A 25,417-nucleotide genomic window follows, 5' to 3' on the forward strand; every position below is an offset into this window, starting at 1 on the left:
AATCATTTGAACCTTCTCAGTTAACTTACTGGGTAAGTATGGCTAATGCCTACCTCCTATAGTTTCTGTGAGGACCAAATGTAAATTATATACCAACAGATGCAGGGATATAGTTAATGCACATAGTGGGAGCTTAAAGGGGGAGATTCGAACCTGAACTTAGAACCCTAATCTACTGATGCCTCATGGCAGCACCAACACAGATCCTCACTGTAGTTTAGACACCAAGGCATAGTGGAAATTCCCCTAATTGATTGAATAATAAAGACGACGAGAAACTAAACACCGAGCAAGGAGGAGCCAGGACTTCCGGGTCTGGGGAGGAAAAGAGAATGTAGGAGAAAGGAACTTGTCTTTCGGACTGTGGGAGCCGGGTGGACACAATGTAGGAAGTCGGAGGTTGTTAGTTCAAGTGGCAGATCCACTGGAAGATTTCTAACGTAGAATAATTGGGGAAATTAGGATGCTAGGTTCTGTGCCCAGTGATTGTGCTATCTGTGAGTGTCAAACTAAACAAACAAACTAACTAACTAACTAGCAAGCTGCACACATACAGATGGTGGAGTCCCAGCATCCTGCTCTCCCTTCACAGCATGGGTTTGTTGTTAGGTACACAGACTCACAAGAGAAGAACGTTCAGCACTTTCAGAAGAGTGCCTTCAAACACTACAAGAATTATACACTCTTAGAATAAAGACTTCACACTCAGTTTCCCTAGTGTTCCTGTAGAGTTAGCCATGTACATCCACCTCAAAGAATCACTTAGAACCTGCTTACTTATTTGCTGGAAAACAAGAATCTTCTAAAGGAAAAGGAAATGATTCTCAAGAATCAGGAAAGGTGAACCAGGAGGGGGATGGGGACTGGACTTATAGTTTATTAAATTAAAATTTTAAAAAAGAGCCAGGAAAAAGCAGCTGGGAAATGATAAAAACATCAAGAGATCCCACTGGTTGTACAGTGAGGGAGCTCAACTTCTACAGGGTCAGAGAGATGACACGAGTTCTATTGATTCTATTGACTGTTGATAGCCCTTTCGATAGAAGCAGGCCCACTGGAGAGGAGTCAGCTTCAATGCATTATGACTGGCCTATAAGTCAACTGCTGAGCTTATAGGCTTGGAAGAAGTTTAAAACCCATGTTCTGGGTTGCTCCAGCAATACAAACCACACACATCCTATGCCCTAGAGCTTCATTAACTAGTGTTTTTGAGATATGCCCTCAGTATGCGGGCCTTAGTGGCCTCAGGATTCACTATGGGACCAGTGAGGGCTTTCAACTTTGATCTGCTTGCTTCAGCCCCTTTAGCACTAGCATTACAGTAAATTCCTCCACTTCATTTTTGTCATGGTGTTTTACCACAGCAATAGAAACGCTAACAAAGACAGCACCATACCCTGCCTGGTCCTTACCTAACAAGCCTCTTCTGGGAAGGTTCTATAATTAAAGCACGTGTAGCACCACACTGTACAAAGGAAAACTGAATTATATTAATTTTTTTTATTTGCTACACAGTCAAAGACTAGTCTGGGACTCATACACTAGTCTCAAACTTGCGTGCCTCAATGCCCAGAATTATGTTTCTTTTTAACATCAACCTTTTCTTATTAGCTATACCTTAATGGCAGAGTTTACTAAACAGATCTGGGGTATGCTGAGACAATTTCATGTAGTTCAAACTGGACTTGGACTTGCTATGTAGGTAAAGATGACCCTAAAATCCCAGTCTTCCTGCTTTGACCTTTCAAGTACTGGCTCATGTGGAATTTTTTAAGGTCACATCTTATCACATACATACATACATACATACATACATACATACATACATACATACATACATAAAACCATACAAACTCAGGTGTGTAATAACACAAACTGGTGGACAGAAATTTCCTTAGAATTAGAACATTCCTTCCTAGAAGGAGGAATGACGCTTATTAAGATTCAGGAAATGACACTTACAAGGTTCAGAAAGGCAATGCAATACGCCCCAAGGAGCTCTTACTGCTTAAGGATTCTTGAGATCCCTCCCTGAAGCTGTACAAGCAACTGCTGAGGATAGAAGACCGTCCAGCCGAGCTTGCGTCCTGCACAATTACATGGTTATCAGTTCTGTAGGACACCGTCGAGTTATTTGGTATATTGGGGATGGTGGACAAGCGTAGCTTTTGGGAACTGCCAAGACCTAGGTGTATAACCTAAAAGTCCAACAATAACGTCCTCATACACGCTGGCAGGGAGAATGCCATCTCCATGTCACTGGTGCACCGAGTCACTGGAATCCTCCTACTTGAGGCTCTGAGTAAGAGATAAGCCTGTCGTATATAAAAGGCACTCCAGTGATTTCCAACAGATAAAGTAAGTCTGCCACTGCATGACTCTCCTCTCCAGCCTACTTCCTTCAACCATGGAGAGCCAAGCCAGTCAGGAAACCCAAGAGGCCACCACCAGACTGCTAGTGCATATGAAGACTCAGAAGAAACAATTACACTTCACATCCCATCTGTACATTTGTTTAGCAGAATTTCTCTCTTGGAAACAGGCTTAGTGTTAGTCACTTAAGAATGAAGAGTTGTCACATGATAAGAGACAAGAGCCTGTACGATGGTGCCTGGCTGTATTCCCAACACTTAGTAGATCAGACAAGAACAGCTCACATTCATGGTCAGCCTGGGCTACAAAGCAAGATCCTATCTCAAATTAAGAGGAAGGGGGCAGCAAGTGCAGCAGTCACTCTGAGCTATGGGGAGGTGGAGGCCTCTGAGAACCACAAGACACCACGACCAATATGGGCACAGGGCAGGAACGGGGCACTCCGAACAGCACAATGAGCAGGAGGGGTGAAAAGCCTGGCCTCTGTGTGCTGTGATTGTGGCTGCAGTCACTGTGCTTCCTGGGATGACGCCCACATTCAGCCTGTGACCACCAGCTCAACAGCCAGGCTGAGATCAGATTCAGTTTGAAGGTGCAACAAGGTGTACAAGGTCACAGAGTCCCAGAACCAAGTCCCATGACGGAGTGTGTGGCTTCAATGCCAGAGAAGGTTTGCAGCTTTTTGTGGAGGTTGGCATAATGTCTAAGTATCTCATACAGAAAAGAAAATGGGAAAATGAAAGTAGACATGTGCTCAACTCTGAAACAGTGTGCAGAAAAGACAGAAAGTCCAAAGGACCTTAGTACAGAAAATAAATACAGGGAACTGTAGAGATGGCCCAGGTTAAGCCAGTCCTACAGATCCAAAGCTTTATGTCACAGGGCAACAACAGGGTATCTGAGAGGGGCCCCAGTGAGGATGTAGTACTGACAGAGAACCAGAAGTCAGAAGCCTGAATATTGCAAGTAAAGAAGTGTGGACAAAAGGGTAGACCATGAGACACACTGTCATACACTGCAGCTTCTACAACAAGATCCCCCCCCCCCTTTTCCTTTTCTTTTGTGGAGAGGTTGCAAGGATGGGTGATGGGTATGAAGGGATGGGAGATGAGTGGGATTGGAATGCATTGATGTGAAATCAAGAAGAGTCAATAAAAAACACACAAAATAAAACAAAATCAAGGGGGCTGGGGATTTAGCTCAGTGGTAGAGCACTTACCTAGGAAGCGCAAGGCCCTGGGTTCGGTCCCCACCTCCGAAAAAAAGAACCAAAAAAAAAAAAAAAAAAAAATCAAACACTCTTCTGAAGAACCTGGGGTTCAGTTCCCAGCACCCACATGACAACTCACAGAGCCATCTGTAACTCCAGTTCCTCCTCTGGCCTTTGCAGGCAAAACTCCTATACCCATAAAAATAAATAAATGTAAAAGAATATGAAATGAACCCAAAGAGCGACAGGCGTCATGTCAAATACACCACTCTTCCTCTTCATGACTCTGAAGGAAGATTATGCACATATCTCTTTGCCCCAGAAAAAGGCAAATTCCCATCAGTATTTCAAGTCTAATATGAAACCTACAATGCTCTAAACTCAGTTTTATGAAGTTACTTAAAAAGAACAAGCACTTTTCATGCACCAGGCACCAGGTGACACACTAAGAATACAAAGAAATACATAAGCCTCTGTTTCTGTTCGCAGTAAGTGCAGGCCTATGGGAGGGAGTGACACATGTTTGTAGATGCGTGGACATGTATGCATACTGATGTATATGTATGAAGGCATGTACATATATACTCACACACAATGCAAAGATCTCACTAAATAATATCCCTGATCATTTGTAAGGATTTCCGTCCTCTTTATGACTAAAAGGTGATCCTCAAAATCCAGTTATAGGTAAAATATGTATTTTAAGAGTTAGAGGTAACAGGTCAGTGGGAAGGAGGGAAGAAGGGGGACTGGCAAGTGAGATGGGCATGATGACAAATGCCTATAATCCCAGAACTCTACACAGCTAACAGGAAACTAACAGGAGGATTGCGAGTTCCAAGGCCCACCCGGGCTACGTGGTAAGATGATGTCTGAAAAAGCAAACAGTAACATAACTCATTTCATTTAAAAGCCCTCGAAACACATCTCCCAATCCCAGGTGGGGTTGCATTCAGAGCTCCAGCTGCACAAGGCAGAGCTGCAGGCCCCGAGTTACTAATGTAACCTAGAGAAACGAAAACAGCCAGGGTGTTGTAAACAAGGGACTCATCCAAAATGGTTTCCTCTCTAGCCTGTTGATCTGACCCGAGGCATTTAATACTATGTGCTACTTAAGTAATGGTTTCTTGTCTGATGGGACAGGCTGTTCTTTTGTAGTCTGGCTGGTTGGTTGCCCACATGAATTAATTAGTATTCATGAGTGCGTATCACAGCCAGGCTTTCAGCAAACCTCCTTATCTGTGCTACTGACTCCTATGTGATATTTCTGGAGTCAATCTGCTGCTGCTGCTGCTGCTGCTGCTGCTCTTAAAATTAAATGGAACAGGCTGCTATAGTCAACTGTTATTTATAGATTGGTCTGAAAAATGCCCGAAGCCTAGATCACTGTTATGATGCCAACTGTAGCCCCGATGACCTTACCTAATGTAAGAGAAGCCAGTCGGCTCCTTGTTACATGACAAAGGGCAAACTTCTGCTCAGGCTCAACTCAGCCACCTCCAGCAGTGCTCTCAGTGTCTAACACCCACAACCAAAGAAGTGCTGAGGACACTTGCACATCTTTCTAAACTCTGAAGTAATTCTGTTTCAACTAACACAGTGTTGTCTACCTGTTAATAACATGTCACACTACTTTACCATTTATAAGGATTTTCCACACTTCCTGTTTAAATAGTTAACAGTTACTGAGAGCTTAGTAGTGCATACCAGGCACTGGAATCAACACCTGATGTGGATTATGGAAATTTTCAAACTCAAATGAAATCAGTACACTTTATTTTATAGGATGAACACTTCCCCCAACGGCCACAAAGCCAATAGGAGCTGAGCTATGATTCAGACCTAGGTTGCCTCTTTGGAGGTCCAACTTCTCGAATGTAGGGCAGAGATCAAACTCAAGTGTTCTATGCACACATCCATCCTGTTTTTCAAGACATGTTCTCTCATGAGGACCTCAATGAGGAGGCTGGGCGTGGCCAGCAGTGAGCTACAGGGATCATTCCACCTCTGCCTCCCCAGTGCTGGATTATAAATGCATGGCACCACACCCAGGATTTTAGGCATGGGTCCTGGAGATCAAACATGTCTTTATGCTTATTGGGCAAGCACTTTCCTACTGAGCTTTCTCCCCAACATGGAAAGCAAACTCTTACTCACTGCATCCTAGTCTCCCTGTTCTTGTGTCCTCTAAAAATCATCCTTAGGTTTAAGTGATGTTAGCTGACTAGTTGGAAGTCTCGGTGAGTAGTGACACCAGGACTCAGAGCCAAGCTACCTGGCACTGGTCTGTCGCCCTCCTCTGCCTTCACTTTGGTCACCAACACTGCCTAGTTGGCTGCACTCATTGGCAGGCACGCGGGACACAGAAGACAGACGAGGCTGCCTGGGGGGGGGGGGGGGGAGGGTCACAAGATGAGTGTTGCTGGCTCATGCATGTGTCCCCTCTCATTCAGTGAACAGGAAGGTGAAGGAAAGGATACGTTTAATTGATAGGGAAAGTTACCATGGACTGTTACAGAGGCTGGGTAACTTGTATTAGGAGGAAAGAGTTCAAATATCAGACTGAAAAATAGCACGGGTTAAACACCGCGAGAAAACCTGAGTCCTAGTGTTTGAGAAAGGCAATGAAAGCCATGAAAGTAAACGGCAAAAGATATCTTTTGTAAGAGTCTAGGATAACAAAAAGAATAAAAAGATACTCTTGATGTTGAATGTTCTAGAAAGAAATTTCCTTGTGCTCCAAAGAAAGCTAGTCTGTTGTGGCTATATAATGCACATTTATAAAGCCAGATTTTATAATCTAAACCATGCATGAGTCTAAGAAAAAACAATCAAGAACTTACCAGAGTTGCTTTTACCAAGTTATTCAAAATCCTTCTTTAAAAGGAATCACAAGCCCCAAAGCCTGACACGAGACTGGAATTATTTATACTCCCAAATCAGGTTGTGAAAGCAAGTGGTGCACAGGATTCCCCCACTTCTCCCCCATAAGTTCTCAGTGTGCACAGGGTACACATAGCCCTTATCTCTGCTTCTTTTCCTGACGATGTGCTCGGCTCAGAAAAGTCACTGTCCCTTACGAATGGTTAATTCACCAATGTTTTAAAAATACATCTATTTCCCAAGTACTTGTAAATGGAAGTTAAGTGCCTTTTAAAGTAAAAACAGAACAACATTGTTACAGACCAGAGTGTGAATCAGAGAGGCAGTCTACGTGAAACTCCATTTCAAAATCAAAACTCAGGACCACTATGATGGTGCCCACCTATAATTCCAGGGTTTGGGAGGCAGATGCTGGTGGACTGCTTAGAGCTTGAGGCTACACAGTGAGAGTTCATTTCAAACAAACAAACAAACAAACAAACAAATGCAAAACTCATGATGATGAGTGTTAAATGAAATTGGAAATCCACTAACTGGACATATTATGAAATTATTAAAACTTGAAGATTTTTTTATGAGCAATCCACAATTTTCTATATAACAGTATGCACATGACTGCATTTTGTAAGCACTCACATCACACGAAATAAATTAGTATGCCTAATAAAATTTAACCTCTCAAGATGACTATATAGTTTAAAGATATGAGAGCTCCTCCAGTGTAAAAATACTGTTTTTAAAAGGGAGAAAATGAAAACGGAAAAGCTCTAAGAGGAATGATAATGTAGATATGGCCATTTCCTCAAATAAAAGAATTACAGAGGTAGATGGTAACAGTGAAAATCAAATATTCAGAAATTAGAAATTGAGTTGTGTCACAGATAAGGTGGAAGTGGTTATCAACCAGGAAATTGCTTTTCCATGGTGGTTAGGAAGTGAATCTGGGCACTTTGGGGAAAATGTGCAGCAGCTCATGAGCTCAGTGTCACTGAGGACAACCGCTAGCTCCTACAGCCTAATTGAGCCTCTGTTAGGAGCAGAACTGTGGCTTGGTGGAGAAAAGGTGAAAGGAACAAAACCAACATCCTTCGGAATCAAACCGACACAGCACAGAAAGCAAACACCCAAGGGCTCTGCATGTATGGACACAGGCAGGAGGCGACATAAACAGGGTCCCATCACGTCCCAACACATGCTAAACACACAAAGGACAGGCACACTGAGGACAGTGCAGAGACATGATACCATGTAAGGAGGGCCCTGTGCTTATACTATGGGATGGATAGATGAGCACCTCTGAAATGATAAGAGAAAGTGTGTGGTAGCTATGGTAAGAATGAAGGGAACTGTGAGTCACTTGTAAATAACAGAAACTTCAGTTTTATTTCAGGACAGTTCCGGTGAGGGAAGGTGTCTGATTAAAGTGTGTGGGACTAGGCATATTTGGGTAAGCACATGTATGCTGGGTAGGCCCTGCACAGATCCCACCTACTTCCTCTACAGCTCTTTACCTCTATGGGGTGCAGGATCCTGATCTCTGCTTCCCACTTGAGCCCTTCTTACTTCATACAAGCAACCTTAGCCTGCTGAGCCTGTGTCCACTTTGTATCTGGGTGGATGCTCAAGGCTAAAGATGACCTACAATGTCTTCTTTTCTACTCTGAAGAAACTCCTCCCCTCAACAAACAAAAACTGTGCAATAAGGAGATAACAAAGCCACATTCCAACAATCTTAATGAGCCAACAAGGGTTCTCCCTATTGCACAGATAGCCTATGTTTCTAATTGCAAAGTAGCTATGCTTGCACATCTGCCCAGTGGCAGCACAATTAAAACAGGTCCATCACATTGACACAGTTTCTCTAAGTGTTCAGCTCCTGTCATGCTGTAGATAACAGAAAAGCACTTAACAGTGGCTGCAGGCAACTTCCCAGTAATACCTGTAAATCGTTCTATAACCCGGCTATCAGAGTGAGCTCAATGACAAATCAGTTAAAGCCAATTGCTTTTAGAAACTTGCAAGGTCTGGATAAAAAGCAAGCCATACACAACATCTCTTCAATCTTCCTTCTAAAGACATAAAACTGTCACTCACCATCTGCCAATTTACGTTTGCCAGGCTAGCCCACAGCCATCCACTCCCACTTTACTCTGCCCACCCGTTCTGGCTCCAGGAGGCTGACCTCTGAAGAAAATCGGAGGTCTGTGCCTTAGCTGTGCCCTTGCTCTTTCGCCTCTTGCAAAAGAAACTGGAGGATGGAGGAGAACGCTGGGAGCCAGGTGCTCCACCGTCCTCACTGTCCCCAAACAGGCAGTCTCTCTTCCTGCTCCAGGACTCTGCAGTCCTGCTCACAGAGTCCCCAGACTCTTAACTACACCTTACTGGCTGTCATGTCACTCTATGTCCATACAATCGATCCGTTATGCAGATGCCTTCAATGTGAGCTGGAGAACCAGTTGCTGGTCATCCTGTGGGTCTACCCTGGTCACTTACATGCACCGTGTGGACCAGATCGGCTGCCAGGCACTGCTTCAGCTTCTCATCGCTGCTGGTTCCGTGCAGCACCAAGTCAGGCATATACGTGGCGCAGTAACCTGCCAGAAGTGAGCGGCCAAAATTTCTAACATTTGGCTTGCTGGTACTCTGAGACCTAAAACAACATTTGAAATATTAAATGCACAGCTAAAAAAGCACAAACTTTTGATATTACAATGGAAACAAAACCTCAAATAATACAAGAAAATATAGTTTTCCTGTAGTTCTTATCAGGGTCATCGAGTAAGAAGACCATAAGTGTGAGAAAAGAGGGAATTTGGGAGAAAGGAGATAATTTTTATTAAAATGGAAGCCTGAAAAAATATAGTATTTCCATGGCTAGTTAAAACTTCATTCTTAAGCCATATGTGGAGGTGCCTATTCTCAGTTTAAGGCTAGCCTAGGCTACATAGTGAGACTTGTCTAAAGAACTTAAGATCCTATTCTTTTTTTTTTTTTTTCTTCAGAGCTGGGGACCGAACCCAGGGCCTTGCGATCGCTAGGCAAGCTCTCTACCACTGAGCTAAATCCCCAACCCCCAAGATCCTATTCTTATCCATTATACTGAACATGTACCATAAAGTCTCTGTCAGAAGGATGAAGAATGAGGCTGGGTATCATAGTGCCAAAAGCGTGCTTTGTGAATCTGACCTATCAGCAGAGAGCAGTGACCACCACAGTGAAGAACAACAGAAGGAATCTTTTAATTGCAACTTTCAGTCTTCGTGAACCTGCTGGAGAGCTAATAGAGAGGCCCGAGCGGCAGGAGGGGGTCTCAGTGAGTGGGATCTATCATCACCTTAGAAGCAGGACATCCACAGCCAGCCATTCACATTACATAGACATGAGGGAACTCTCTCCTCCTTGCTAGCATGGCCACTTTAGTAAAGACTCCCCCAGTATCTCAAGAACTGCAAAGACCATCAACCGTCCTTTGTCCAAGAACTTAGTCGCACCAAGATGGTGTGTATCCTTGGAGATCAGACAGGCTGGAAACCCCTGGGTGTAAGTGGTGATCGGCTAATATTTAAGAGAGAAGCATGTGATACATGTGACCATGAGTGGCTAGCATGGTCATAGCATCAGGCTATGGACAGACTCCAGTTCCCAGTGCAGTGTTACCTTGGTAGAGGCAGTTCCACTTCAAAGGACCCTTCAGTCCTGTCACAATTGTGACCAAGTTCTAGCAGGGCTAAAACACACGCTTCATCGTCACTGTCTCCAAGAGCACTATCCAAGCTTTCATTCCTGGGAATGTCTCCTTCGCTCCTGTAGTTGGCCTTACCACTGGCATCCCCATAGGGGACATCTGCAGCAATCAGCAGGTCACCCTGCTGTCTACATCTGTTTGGAACAGGCTCTGATGAAGGTCCTTTGTTGCCTTTTAATTGCACATCTCTAGTCTGTTCCAGCTGTCTCCAGCCACTTTCTGCTGTACAAGTGGAAGGTGCAAGGGGGCCATCAGCTTGGCTCAGCTGTCCCACGGCATGTGCCATGTTGGCTCGGATGTTGGCTCGGAGGCCTCTGTTCTCAGAGACACCTTCTTCCCCTAAACAGTGGTCCTGAGGTGTGATGTCCTTCTGAAAGTCAGCTTTGAAGGAGCACCCAGAGGCCTGCTGGTCTTGAGTCAGGCCAGTGTCCATGCTAGACCTGGCAGAGGCACTTGCCCCATGAAAATGTCCACAGGCCTTTAACCGCTCCTCCATTCTTTTGGTGCGGCTTTCAAAGTCAGACTCTGGAGAGATGGAACTTCCAATGTGGAAAGTGACCTTTTCAACAGGAGGACCCTCCTGGGAATGTCTGTCAGGGCAGGGCCAGGCTGCTGAGCGCTCTGCTCGTTTCTTTAGCATCTCGCCATGCAGCTCTTCATGGAAAGTTTGTTGGTCCATCCTCCTTTTTACCCTGGGCACCTCACAGCTGGGAGGTCCTGAAGAACAATCCTGGGCTACCTGTTGGTCATTCTGTTTGTCCTCACAGAACATGCCTCGAGGTGTCCATGAACTGTCAGTTTCGGCCTCTTGGAACCCCATGCTGCTGGCCTCAGAATATTGCTCTGGCCTCTTGCATCTGTTTCTTTCAGGTTTGTGGCCCAGTTCGGTATTAATGCCTTCTGGGATCTCAGCTACTACTGTAGGCTCAGGGCTCGTCCTCTCAGATGTCCCTGGTGGTAGGACTGGTGGTACCAGAGCAGGCTCATTGCTCACTGTAACTACCACATACTCAGACTCTTCTACCTCTCCTTTTTCCAAGGCAGTTACAATCTTGCTCCCATTTATAACCTGGTCATCGTCACTGTGATTCCCACTCCAGGTCAGTTGATTCTCTTGCAGTTCAGAGCAACGGAGAAAGTAGGTTAGAACATAAAGAATGCGCTGGACCAAATCCTTCTGCTTCCCAATCACCACGGTGCGAGTCAGTCTCACTGGAGAGCCTATAGCTCCATAAAGATCACCTGCAGGGCAAAGATGGACAGAAGACAAAGCCCTCTGGTGTTAGCACGCATAGATATGTCTGCCCTTTACAAGAACAAAATGGGTAACTTGATTTCCAGCCTCCAACCACTTTTTGACATACAAGATATAGAATTTCTAGGAATGGCCATGTTCCAGTCCCCCTGATCCTGGAGAGCAGGTCTGGAAGATAACACAGGCTGCAGCCCAGCATCCAGCTGAGGACAGCAGAGCACAGCAGTGGCTCTATTGGATATGCAAGCCCTTCATTATGCTCAGGCGGTAGCAGCAGGCCCAAGGAAGGCTGAAGCTACTCCTTTGCATAAGTGACCAGATGAAGTATGCCATACTTGGAGATATCTTGCAAATTAGAAATCTTCTTAGAATACTCAGGTGGGAACTTTGTCAGGGGGAGGACTGGAGAGAGTGTTCAACGGTTAAGAGCATGTGCTGTGCCTGTTGAGTCTATAACTCTAGATAGGCCATCTTCTGATCTCCTCAGATACTTGCACTAGCCTGATGCAAAAGCACACACACATAATTAAAAATAAAAGAAAAATCCCAGGATAGTAAACCTTAAGGGTAAAATGCAAATTCAAGAATTTCCAAACTGATAAGAAGTAAATCAATTAAAAACACTTAATGAGGTTAGTATGTATAGGATTCTCTTCGTAGAATGATTGACTCTAAGTAAACTCAGTTTATAAGAAAAAAGTATCTAGTTATGAATAATAAACCTGGAATTTTTCTTTATTTTATAGAATATAAAAATTCTACAGGACACAAAATGTTGTCTTAGTTATGCTCTGATAAGCTGGTCAAAATGGGCTGATGAGCCAGCTTTGTGTTCAGTGTGAAAAGTGAAAGATTATAGAACACACTGACATAGAGTTAAAGGCAGCAACAGAACAGAGAAGGATAAATTGGGGGTGGGGAACAAAGGGCAAGGTAGAGAGGGAACATTGGGAAAAATAACTAAAGGCCTTTTTAAAAAGTCCTGTGGAGACCAAATACTGTAGAAGCTTACTCTCTCACACACACTCACTCACATATTCATATTCTCTCTCTCTCTCTCTCTCTCTCTCTCTCTCTCTCTCTCTCGTGAAATTAGTTACCTACAATAGGGCAACAGTGTTCCTATCAGATACAAGCTATCAAATAAAAATTCCGGAGCCAGGAATGGGCTATTTCTTTAGAGTTGTTGGCTGATGAGATTCTATAGACCCCAGCCCCTGCCACCCCAAACATTACAGGCTATTGCCAATACTGTTAGTTACCCTCTAGACTTTCAGAGTAAGATGCTATTGCTGAAGATACCACATAGAGAACTTAGCTGATGCTTACCTGGAAGCTATGGCCCTAGCTGGCTAGCTTTTACAGTACTGGAAGGTGCTGTGAATGCTAGAGGGGAAAGGAATCTCAGTCAGATCCAACCGAGAGTCCTATGAGATACAAAGACAGCTGGCCTGGTAAAACATGACCTCTGGTGTAACAGTGGTACAATTATCATGGGAGAAACTAATCACTCATTGCTTGGAGTTAGGTCCTATTCCACAAGATACAACTCATACCCAGCATAATTATGGAGCCAAGAACCTATGTCTGGACAGGTCACAGGCTGTGGAGAGAGCCTGCTACTGTGCTTCTCTAAATGGGCACAGTATTCCTAATGACTTACGGTCGCTCCCATAGACCAGTGCATCTTCTAAGCCTCATCTGAGAAGCTTCTATCTATTGCGTATGGTTATTAGCATAGAAACCCACACCTGCCCAAGGTACAGAAGATAAAAGATGGCAAAAATGCTCTCCCTAAACGGAGCACAAATACTGTGCCCTCCTCTTCTCAAGGATCACTGTAGAAGAGGGAACAGAAAGAATTTCAGAGCCAGGGGCAGTGGATGACTACACAGTGTCTTGTGGACACAGTGGGACAGGCAGCTGCACAAATGAACTAACAGTAGTCTTGACAAATGAAATTCCAGTATGACAATGGAAGTTTCGATAAAATCCCACCCCAGCTATGGAGCTATGGGTAACTGTTAGCTTCTGGGAAAAGAAGAGATAGTCCTCTCTTAGTATTGCCCCTGGTAAGTCAACCAACCAAACTCCAGGGCAACACCCAAGAATTGCCCAAGAATATTTGGGCAATACAAATTGATCTTCATGGGCTTTAAAAATAAAATTCAAAGGGCACAAGGTTAGGTGGGGAAGGGGGTAGATCTGGAAGCGCTGGGGGAGGGAAGGGGAGTATGATCAAAACATGCAAAACTCTCAAAGAACACATTTTTAAAAAGTACTGGTACCTAACTACTAAGTCATCAAGCTCAATCATTTGATTGTAGTGGTAAGATAGACAGCCAATGCTTACTGACTGGGTATGCACTTAGTTTACTAAGAGCGAAAACTACATCCTTATACAACTGAGCCAGAGTTGAAAGCCACCAACGCTGGCATGTGTGCTGCACAGACGACAGGCTATGTGATGGGTACAAAGAAGAACTCGGGACGTCAAGACTCAGCTGAGGAATGCACCCGTAGAGACGCAGGAAGCCACAGGTTAGAGACAACTAAAATTAGTGGACTGAGGTCGAGAGAGACTGTGAGAACGAGCAGGAAGTTTTCTCTCTAGGGAACCATAAGGAAGTTTGTCCTTCACAGAGTTTCCCCTACTACACAGCTTCCAAAAACATTTGAAGAGCAGGACAGAAATGATAACAAACACTTTCCTCTATAAAAGGACAGGACTGAAGGCTAAAGGATCCTTAGCATCTGAGAAGACATTCTAGACTTTAAGAGAAAGCTGAGAAGTGTGGTAAGATGCTATGGTTTGGCCTGAGAAAACCGCCCTCGGTACAGGCTAATGCTATGCCTTCTTTCTGATCCTATCTCCCCAAGCTTCAGCACATCACAGTCACTTCAGAATTCAGGGGTGTTTCTGTGACAGCAGCTTTGGTGTATTATCACATACAAGCTGGTCCTAGTGGTGTGGGCCTATGATCCCAGTTACTACGGACGCTGAGGAAAGAGGATCGTGAGTTCAAGACCAGCACAGGCTATACAGTGAATTCCAGGCCAGCCTAGACTACAAACAGTGACTCTGTCTCAAGAATGAAACAAACAAGCAACACTTCCCACGTCAAAGAAAAATAAACAGATGTAACAATTTTATCAGGTGGCTTGAACCTTATGTATTTTGATATATATTTTAAATTAATTTTCTAAGTGTTGGAGTAGCACAGTCTATGACTTTGTACATAAATAGGGCTTCACCAATCAGGAAGAAGGGTTATTCGTGTAGCTAGCTCACAGCATCAAAACTAGAAAAGAAGCACAAAGTTCTTTACACAGAGGAAGGGTTCAAAATCCTCCATAAAAATGGAAAATGGGGAGTCCTTAGAAAAGAATACATTATATTTGTGAATGAAATGGATAACAAGGGAAGACATTGCTGAGTAAAGGTTGGGGACATAATTCAGTAAGAGTGACTACAAGCCTGAGGTCCTAGGTTCACTTCCCAGTGTCCACAGGAAGCCAGGTGTAGTCACATGTGCTTGTATCCAAACTGCTGAGGAACAGAGAATTAATTCCAGATTCAGTGAGAAAGCCCTTCTCAAGGGAACAAGGCAGACGGCAACAGTACTGACATGGTTATATGCACCTGCACAGGTCTGTGCGCACGCACGCACGCACAAACACATCCAAAGAATGAAAAGTCATGGTAAAGGTCAGGTAAAACTAGATAATAGTTACCATCAAAATCAATGTGGGCAATATTTTCTATGGTTATCTGAGGGGAAACAGATGTATGCTTTCTTATTGGATCAGATTTACAAGTACTTATTACCTTTTATTTTTGGCCAGAAAATAACTAACTGTTGCAAACAAAAGATTATGCTGTGAAACACACCCTCCTGAAGAGTTTCTTTCCTTGTCTACACAATGGAGACCTCACAAGTGTCTGAAATATGAGAAGTACCATGTTTGTGACAGCCAAGTCTGATGTTCATGTAATCGTCAGACTCTGATGAAGAGCAGAGCTCATCAGGGTGGAGAAAAAGAGATAGCATGTTTAAAACGGGTCAAGTGGGATTGCCTGTTCTGAGGAGGAGAAACAAGAGGAAAGATGAATGATGTAGACTGCCCTGTGTCTGTGGGCTCCTTCAGGCATGGTCCTATGCACACAGTAGGGATTCTGGGAAGAGGAGGGAGAGAGACAGGAGCAGAAATAGATTTTAAATCAAGGACTCCCCAAAAGCAAAACTTTATGAGTGACATAGGTCTGTTCATCCAAGAAGGTCAATTAACTTCAATTATGAAAACCCAAGGAAAACCCCAGTAAAAGTAAAAGTAGACACCCTAAAGCTGAACTGTCAAAAGCCAAAGGCAAAAAGGGCATCTTGAAGGCAGCAGGAGAAAACTCACTCACCACAAGCACAGTTTCTCACCTACAACGACAGACACCTCCACACCCTAAAACTCACATTTTACAGATCCTGTGTGCGAGTCCTTCTGTTTCTATCTGACTATCCTGTTTAAATACTTTTCCAACCCACTACTGGCTTCCACAGTCCACTGGTGGGTGGTATCCCTAATGTGGAAGGAATCCTTGTGCATGGTGCCCATGGGACAAAGGCACCAGATCACTGCACCCCTAGGAGCAGTTCCTTGGGTGTGAAGAGACTGCAGCTGGGCTCCTCTGCTCAGAGGCTGAGACTCCACACAGGTAGGAACAGAAGTGCACACTATCCTCCTGATGAGCCCTCAGTAATGCTGAAATCATCCTCGATAGAACGAACCATTTTTATTACTTAGGAAACCAAATTAAAATCACATCTGCATTGCTGTTTAGCCCCCAGAGCTTACATTTTCTTGCCTACTGTGGCACACAGAAAATAACCATAATTTAAGTACAATCTCCATCTAATCATGGAAATGCTTTCACCATTTGTGATCGTGGAGACTCAGTCACTCACACTTGTCTTTATAAGGCTGTCAGATACCTTCTCTGTGCAAGGCTTCAGCAAGGCTTCATTCCTTCCCGAAACTACTCTGACCAACACCCTGTCCCCAGAGGGACTTCTCAGGAAGCGGACTGAAGGCCCACAGGGGAATATGGTCTCCAATGAAAAGCAACAAGCAAGCCCACAGGAAGGGATTGTGCCTTATTAGGCTGAACACAAGGAGTCTGTGTTTCCTACTTAGCTCAATCCCGCAGGAGAAGCATGCCGACATCTAAATGCATTTGTCTAATTAAATGCATGCTGCTTAATCACCACTGTTTGGAAATCAACTCTGCAGCAGGACACACTGTATTTCCTTAATGTCCAGCCTGTTCCCCTCCAGCAGTAAATACTACACTGTAAAAAATTATCTTCCCCAAATGAGAACAACAACATATGTTCTCAGGGCTACTCAGCCCTGAGTGAGGTGGCGAGTTCAGGACTGTTCATTGTACCAAGTATCAAAATATAAAGCACTGTCTTTTTTTTTTTTTTTGAACCTTCATTACAGAGCCCAGGCTAGATGACTTTAATCCTCCTGCCTCAGTCTCCCAAGTCCTAGGATTACAATCATGTGTAGTCACTTGCAATCTAACATGGTTTTACTATCCACAAATTCTTTTGTTAATTCATTAAAGACACACCTATTACTTACCCTATGAGATTTATATCTTCTTTTGTGTCTTGTGGGCACAAGGACAAGAAAGTACTTTTATTGCTATAAAGTAAGGGCGACCCTGACAGGTAGGAGTGAGAATCTCACTTATCTGTGAGTATGTGTGCAAGGCACTAACAACAAAGCTTGTGCTGTGGTGTCAGCCTTCATTACAGCTTCTGAAACACTGTTTTAGGCTACAGTGCTTTCCCTGGCAATTACCGTTTGGAATTCCTACAAGTAAAGCTTCTCTCTCCATAATGCCCCATGATGTAGACTCAGGAGCAGCCTCCAGAGCAATGGTGCTTGATGCAAGTGACTGCACATCACAGTGAACACAAGTCCTGGCCCTCCCATCTGACATGTGTGCACAGGGCTTATCTGGCAACATACAAATTCCCAGACCCTACAGTTAACAAACAAAAAGAAGGGCACAGGAATGCTAAGTGACTGCCTTCCGAAACCAAGGAACAATAGGCCTCTGGCGCCCACACTCCTTGCACACTCTTAGCCAAGCACTAGGGTGTTTTCAAAAGACCTGACCAAGGATCAATCTTGTCCACCAGGCAGCTGACTGCGGAGCCTTAATAGCTATGATTCAACTCTGAGTTCTAGCACATGGGTGGGACAGATGTCACGTGATCATACCGTGTGTCATTCTAATGCTTGCTGAGAACAAGGCCTCATAAACCCAGCTATGTAACCCTAGGCTCACCCATGCAGAGTTAGATCACTATACCATGCCTACACATATGGGTTGAGGAAGTAATGCTACCATCAAGTGCAAGGACCAAGTGACAGATGAGACATCGGATCTATGGCACAGTCAGAGCGGTAGTGACATGTAAGTGTGCCACTTTCCTCTGGTCTTCTCTCCCTAGCCACTCCATCAACAGCTCTCACTCCTTTTCTTGCTCCTCTTCCCACTGACATTTGACAAAATTTGGAGACATTTTGATGGTTACAACTCTAGGAAGACAGGGGTTATACTAGCATCTAATGAATGGAGGCCAGGGATATGGCTGAATGACCTAGAAGACAGCCCTCCCCTGTCCTATCATAACTTGACCACAAAAAATTATCTGCCCAAACAGTCAGTAGTTAAACCATCATAGGCTGAATAGACTCTGTGCATCTGGAGGACTCAGTTTACCTACAAGGTCTCAAGAAAGCAGAACAAAGTAGCCAGCAAGGAAAAGGGATGAGGAGAGGAGCCTGCCAGTTAGATCTGTGGGCTTATCTTATTCCTACAAGAGAAAATCTTTGTGTGACTTGGTTAGAAAGCCAGTCAAATAGGTACTAACCCAGCTGTGCCCAGAGAGGATTATATGGATGTGTTTTGGCCAGCATGTTCACTGACTGAGAGGTGCGCTTCTCCGAGAAGGTTTTAATGGGAGGATGGTCAACAGGCATGACAGTTGGTACCCAGGCCAGGTGGTAGGTTAACACCGCAGTCAGTAAGGCAGCGAAAAACCTTGGGAAAACAGACAAAAGCATACCCAGATTAGTCAAATACAGGATAAGGCATATCTTGCACAGAACATGCACTGGCCCAGGATTGGTCTGCAAGTCTCAAGAGGGTTTACTTACTGGTTTTTGTTGACCTGTTCAATCAGAAGTATAAATTCCTTGAGAAAGCGCTGGCAGAGTTGGTTTTTTTCCAAGGTGTTGGACATCATGGTAAGCCACACTGGTTCAGCTATCCTTGGAACAGAATATAAGTTCCAGATAGTCCCTCTACAGGAGAGAAGGGACAGAGTGTAGTAAGTAGTTACTGTGGGTATCTTAGTGTCACAATATAAAGCTGAACACTGTAATGTGGATCTATGCACTCCCTAAGGAATTGAAAAATAAATGAACACAAGTGGGCAAACTACAACTCACACAAGTCTGATTGCTACCATTTTTATAAATAAAGTTTCATTGGAACCCAGGAATGTTTATTTACACATTATCTATGAGTGCTTCTGCAGGAGAGTGGCAAAGTTAGGTGGCAGTGTAGAAACCCTTAAGAGAAAAAGCACACCATCCCTAACATAAAAACATTCATTTAGAAAATAATGTGTGAGGATGAAGCTCAGTGATATTGTACCAGCTTATCATGCACACAGCTCTGGGCTTGGTCCCAAACACTGCACACACACACACACACACACACACACACACACACACACACACACACACACACACACACACACAATACAAAGGGTTAAAAAATTCAATGTCGGGGTTGGGGATTTAGCTCAGTGGTAGAGCGCTTGCCTAGGAAGCGCAAGGCCCTGGGTTCGGTCCCCAGCTCCGAAAAAAAGAACAAAAAAAAAAAAAAAAAAAAATTCAATGTCCCTATCCAGAATTTATAACCATTTTTAAAATTTATTTGAAATATTTTATACAAAAACTTAAGACTGTACAGGTTTATAGGGGTACCATACAGTCCTTTTTAGATGCTAGTTACTTTGCTTTTGTGGTACTGAGAGTCAAATCCCGGTCTTTTGGCAAGCTAGACAAGCACTCAGCCACTGAGTTATATCCACACAGCACTCTTAGGTAAAGAAATACAGATCAAGAGCTGGGCGTACCAGCAGTCAAAACACTTGAGAGAGAGGCAGGAGAACTCTGAGTGTGAGGCAGCTACAGCGACATAGTAAGTCTACCTAGAATTTGGTGCATGGGGCACACACAGACATGCAGGACAAAGAAGGCGCATGCTATATTGAAAATGAGATTGCTAGGTGACTCAATTCTATTGAGTTCAGTTAACTATCATGCTGGCTTTCTAAACCAAATGCCCATCTGGTTCTAGACAAGAAGCTACGCAATGGCTCTTCCTCACTAACATGCCAGCCTCCAGTGTGGATGCACACATACTTCACGCTGAGATTAGGATGGGGACCCAGGCAGGGCAGTCTCTGTTAGAAGCTGCATGGCTCAAATATGTTTTTCCAGGTGTAAAAATGTACTCAGACTCTCCATGGGATAAAAAGGAAATTCAGCCCTGAATGAATAACACAATCTCTCCCAAATCAAGACTGAGCAGGCATACTTGGACTAGACTATGTAGCTGTGTATCCAAAGGGATCAGGACAGAGCACAAACCTACCCTGGCAAAAACAGGAAACAGAAAACTTCACGCTTCCAAAGATAGTATTTACTGAGTTAAGAAGCTATGACTCCATAACTGGACGATGCAGAGATCAAAAGATGCTGGGGATCCCATCCCCAGTGAATAAGTCACATCACAGCTCCCCGCCCGTGGCTCTGGGAACATTATGGAAGAGGGAATGGAAAGACTGCAAGTGCCCAACCATCAGGAACAGTGAATAGTCTCTTCTAGAAATGGCTGCATAAACAAAAGCAGAACAACGGCAATCTCCACGGGCACATTAACTCTAAAGGGGGAAGTTTATCCTGGGGTCCACCTGAAACTAAACACCACAGGCAACTAGAGACTGTTGAGAGAGGGAGAATGAGTCTCCTCTTCTAGGGATGAGCGTCCTTATTGTTTGTCCAGTGCAGAGTGCTCATCCCTGAAAGCATTTACACAGAGCAAATTCAGCAAGCGCGTTTATATATTTGTGCATATAGGTATGTAACAACAGCAGTCTACCAACGTGAGAGTGATATCATTCTATTTCACTTAAAAACATATCTATAAGAACGGTAGCACTGAGGGTTGGGGATTTAGCTCAGTGGTAGAGCGCTTGCCTAGGAAGCGCAAGGCCCTGGGTTCGGTCCCCAGCTCCGAAAAAAAGAACCAAAAAAAAAAAAAAAAAAAGAACAGTAGCACTGAAGATGATTACAGTAGCAAGGTCTAGGATTTACCTATAAAATTCATGTCTCAGCTGGATGTGGTGACATGCACCTTTAATCCCAGCATTTGGGGGGCAGAAGCAGGTGGATCTCTGTGAGTTCAAGACCAGCTTGCTTTACATACTGAGTTCCAGGATGGCCAGAGCTATGCACTGAAAATGTGTCTTGAAAATAAAACAGAATTCATATCTCTAAATACCAGTACACTATTTTGTCTGTTTCTGGGAGGGCTCACTGTCAAAGTATAAAACTCTTCTATATGCACAGTCTTTGGTTTTTATATTCAGGTTTTCACCTTTGAAAGATTAGTCTGATTAGATTAGCATCCAGACTCTCAAGCAGAAGTCAGCTTTGAATGGGACCAGGCAGGACGACATGACAATCCAGTGCTGCTCTCACTGGAGATGGCCTACTCAACACCTTCAAGGCATTCATCAAATGAAACGACCTACACAGTTCCTTATCTATAGCTGGAGGGCAGAAACAGTAGCGATTTTGCTTCTAGCAGCATTGAGCTCACCAGCAAAATATGTCCCAGCGTTCTAGGAACTGTGATTTTCTAACCCCTCAGCTATTTGGCACAGTGCTTCACAGTGAGATTCCATTCTCTGGTAAGAGACTCAGATGAGCGCAGTGGGGACAAACCCCATCTGACAGCAGATCGCCCCGCTAACCACACTCTGTGGGCAAGGAGTAGAGGAAACCAGGGCTCACTGATGATTGGTAGAGCCCTAGATCGGTTAGAAACTGCTTACGGAGTCAGAGAAAAGGCGTCACACAATCCAGACTAGGACGTGTACCGCAGGCACACGTGTGCACTACACGAGCCCTGACAAATGAGAGCTAGGATTCCAGGACATGTACATATTTTCTCCATGTGCTCAGGGCACAGGCAGGGTCCTTGAACCCAAGTTTTAACATTTGTACAAATGGTAAAAAGGCTTTGCCTTTGAAGTTTATGGGACAACAGACATAAGATCATGGAACTGATTACAAGACATCTTAAATATTAGTTTTTGGTTCATTGTGATGAAAATAATCCCATTAAGCCAGATGTGGTAATGCACACCTTAATCCCAGCAGTCAGGAGGCAGAGGCAGGAAGGTCTCTGAGTTTGAAGCCAGCTCAGTCTAATAGGCAATTCCAGGCCGGCCAGGACTATACAGTGAGACCCATTCTCAAAATTAACACAAAACAAGACAACCCCCACCCCAAGAACACAACAAACAAAAAAACTAATCCCATTAAGAACCATCAGGCAGGGCTGGAGAGATGGCTCAGTGGTTAAGAGCACCGACTGCTCTTCCAGAGGTCCTGAGTTCAATTCCCAGCAACCACATGGTGGCTCACAACCATCTGAAAAGGGATCCGATGTCCTCTTCTGGTGTGTCTGAAAACAACTACAGTGTACTTATATATAATAAATGAATAAATCTAAAAAAAAAAAAAAGCCATCAGGCACAGTGAGGATTACTCAAATGCTTGGCTTTACTTACCCTGCTCTCATGGGACAGGGTCACTAAGATGACTAAACATTGCCAGTCCCCAATTCTTTAAGACAGAGCCTCGTGGCAGCTGGCCATACCACTGCTCTTCACTTCCTGTTGTCTTTTCAAACCTTGAACTTTACCTGAATTCTCCCAGGGCTTCCATCAGACGGCTCACATAAAACTGGACACGGAGACTTGATTCAGAGATCTTCCTACAGGAGATCATGGCCTTCATGGAAGAGAGAGAGCCACGTTACTCTCTAAGAAGAAACTCCTCTATGACTGACCTGCTGACTCATTAATGAACAATGATGCTATAATATATTTAAAACCCTGACTGTAATGACATTTCCCCTTATCAAAAAGCAGTAACTTGGGGGAGGGGGAGCGGCAAAAAAAAAAAAAAAAAAAAAAAGCAGTAACGTTCTTCCCTACAGCACCCTGGTCTCCAGCCTTTAAAATCCTGAGGGTCATCATAGCAGGACATGTTTTAACCTCCTTATGCAGGCCAGCTCCCACATAATGTGCCATTTTAAACTGCAAACCCCTCCCCTATTTGCCAGTAAGTCACAATTGTGTTACCTTTCATTGCCTGGACTTGGCCTCAGGACTTTGCACCCCCATCCCTTAACTTTTTTTTTCTTTTCTTTCTTTCTTTCTTTTAATAGAGTTTATTCGGGGGATGGGGAGGGGAGTTAAGAGGATAATAGGGGGCTGGAGAGATGGCTCAGTAGTTAAGAGCAACAACTGCTCTTCCAAAGGTCCTGAGTTCAAATCCCAGCAACCACATGGTGGCTCACAACCATCAATAATGAGATCTGATGCCCTCTTCTGGTGTGTCTGAAGACAGCTACAGTGTACTTACATATAATAAATAAATAAATAAATCTTAAAAAAATAAAGCAGAAGAGGGCAGTTGGGCAGAGAGAGAGAGAGAGAGAGAGAGAGAGAGAGAGAGAGAGAGAGAGAGAGAGGTAGAGGAGTAAAGGAATAGAGTAGAGGCCAGCCATGAGCACGTGGAGAAAAGTGGAAGAAGGAAATGGGGAGAGAAGGGATCAAGGGGCAAGAGAGAACAAGAGGAAGCAAGAGTAAGAGACTCTTACCTTTTCAATTGCACTCTTCAGCCTGTTCATGTGAGATTCAAACAGGGGGAAGTGGGAGAAAAAGAAGTCCTGGAAATCCCGCTGTGCGGCCTCTCTCTCACACAAGGAAAAGATGATACTGATGGCAATTTTCTTCCGTCTAACTATGGATGGATTAGAGCTACAGGTTTCTTCAGCCAAGCTAAATGTTTCATCTGTTGACCTGGAGGAAAATTAGGTTTGAAAAGTGGCCATGCATCATCTGTGAGTCACTAGAGGTAAGCGGTCTTGTCATGGGGTGCTACTCAGGATGCTCATACAGGATAGTGAGAGCTCAGGGGCCAGCCATCTACCTCAGACTCTTCTCTTAGTACTTATCAGGAAAACCAGGAGGATAACACTTACCATTACACATCTTACACACTCCCATCTTACCATCCGAAGGAGCTCAGACGAAAGTCAGTGGCAGTTTAAACATTTGACTCTCACCCTTTTAATTGCATTTAGGAGTAGGAGACACTGGTTTAATCAAAACACAGGTTCTAGCTAGAGAGGCTCTCAGGGGATAAATGTCTTTACTGCATTGCACAAGCCCAGTCACCTGAGCTCCATCTCCGAGATTCACTGAAAAGATCGATGTGGCAGCACACAACCTCGATCCCAGCATTCCCACTGTGAGATGAGAGGCAAGGACAGAATAATTGGTGGTGGAACACTCACAGGCCTGCTAGCCTAGCATACGACACAGGAGAAATAAGAGAAACCCTGCCTCAACAAGGCGGAAGGCAAGAACTGACTCCTCAAAGTTGTCCTCTCATGTCTCCAGTGCTCTCTGGCAAATGTGTGCCCTAGGATATAAAAGAAACAAACACAACACAGGCCCTTGTTTTTGTTCATAGATAAGAACAAATGAGAGACTCAGAAGATGGGTCCTGTGGAATATTCATGCTTCAACACTCACTGGCACCGCCCCCAAGGCTATTAAAACCAGCAGATGAAGTAACTCCTCTAATGCTCTAATGAAGCCATGTGATTAACTGACTGAGCACTCTGGGAAATCCACTAGGCAGAAAGGCTCAACTCTCTTCTGATATAGTCAAAAGACTGCTTCTGTAGTAAAGAATTACAGAGCCAATAGATTCTTAACATCCATCTTAGGACTAATACAATTACAGTTTAGCCACGACTCTTATTTAAATGCTAGGAAGAGTCAGGAGAGCTACCACGGAGCTACAAACAGCAAGAGGGAAAATTTTTAAAAAATTGTCTTGTTCTACAATAAAGTAAAGGACACGGTACACTGCAAATGAGTACAACTGGCCTGCCACACTGCAGCATGCGGCACACTTTCTTTGTCACCAAATGTACCATTTTAAGGCTTGATTCACAGTGTGCAGTGTCCTGTAAGTTTTAGGCTATATCTGATTTCACTAGCACACGCGTTTTTACTGACACTGACTGACATACACCCAAAGCTGCACGGTTGGGAAAGCTATGCATAAAAGAAGGGAGGTGAGCTTCTTGCTCTTGCTCTAGGCTCTGAAGCGAATGTTTCTGCTCTCTTCAACATCCCTCCAGGTCTGGGATGAGGGTGTGAGTGATGAGGTCGCTCCTGATCTGCAGGTGCCATGAAAACACACCAAATATCCTTACAAACCACCAACTCTTTTCACTGAGAAATCTGCAGATCCTGGTGACCAGAAAAGGCCTGAAGAATCATGCGGACTGTCGCAAATTTTCACACAGAAAGTGACCCGAGATTCAAAAAGGCTCCTACTCTTGGTTGTAAAGTCCCTGTATTAAGCTTGTTCCTTGTTCCTATGCCCCAGTTTATTTCTGTTCTGCATATAGAAATTCTAGCCAGGTGTGGTGGTGCACATCTGCAATCCCACCAACTCAAGAGGCTGAGATAGACAGCCTGAGGATATA

The 25,417-nt window shown here is 44.1% G+C and overlaps 1 protein-coding gene across 4 annotated transcripts in view; it reads right to left on the minus strand.

Moving 5' to 3' along the window:
- Fnip2 (folliculin interacting protein 2) overlaps positions 1-25,417 on the minus strand; it is a 111,488-nt gene that overhangs the window by 14,263 nt on the left and 71,808 nt on the right. For all 4 annotated transcript variants that reach the window (XM_087623140.1, XM_087623147.1, XM_087623136.1 and 1 more), the window contains 6 exon segments: positions 23,510-23,711; positions 22,547-22,635; positions 18,697-18,843; positions 18,411-18,580; positions 10,124-11,453; positions 8,960-9,116 (listed from right to left, as the gene is read on the minus strand). In XM_087623140.1, coding sequence (XP_087479266.1) covers positions 8,960-9,116; positions 10,124-11,453; positions 18,411-18,580; positions 18,697-18,843; positions 22,547-22,635; positions 23,510-23,711 — 2,095 coding nt within the window.

Source organism: Rattus norvegicus, chromosome 2 (genome assembly GCF_021556685.1).
Source record: "Rattus norvegicus strain SHRSP/BbbUtx chromosome 2, alternate assembly SHRSP_T2T, whole genome shotgun sequence".
Classification (NCBI taxonomy): domain Eukaryota; kingdom Metazoa; phylum Chordata; class Mammalia; order Rodentia; family Muridae; genus Rattus; species Rattus norvegicus.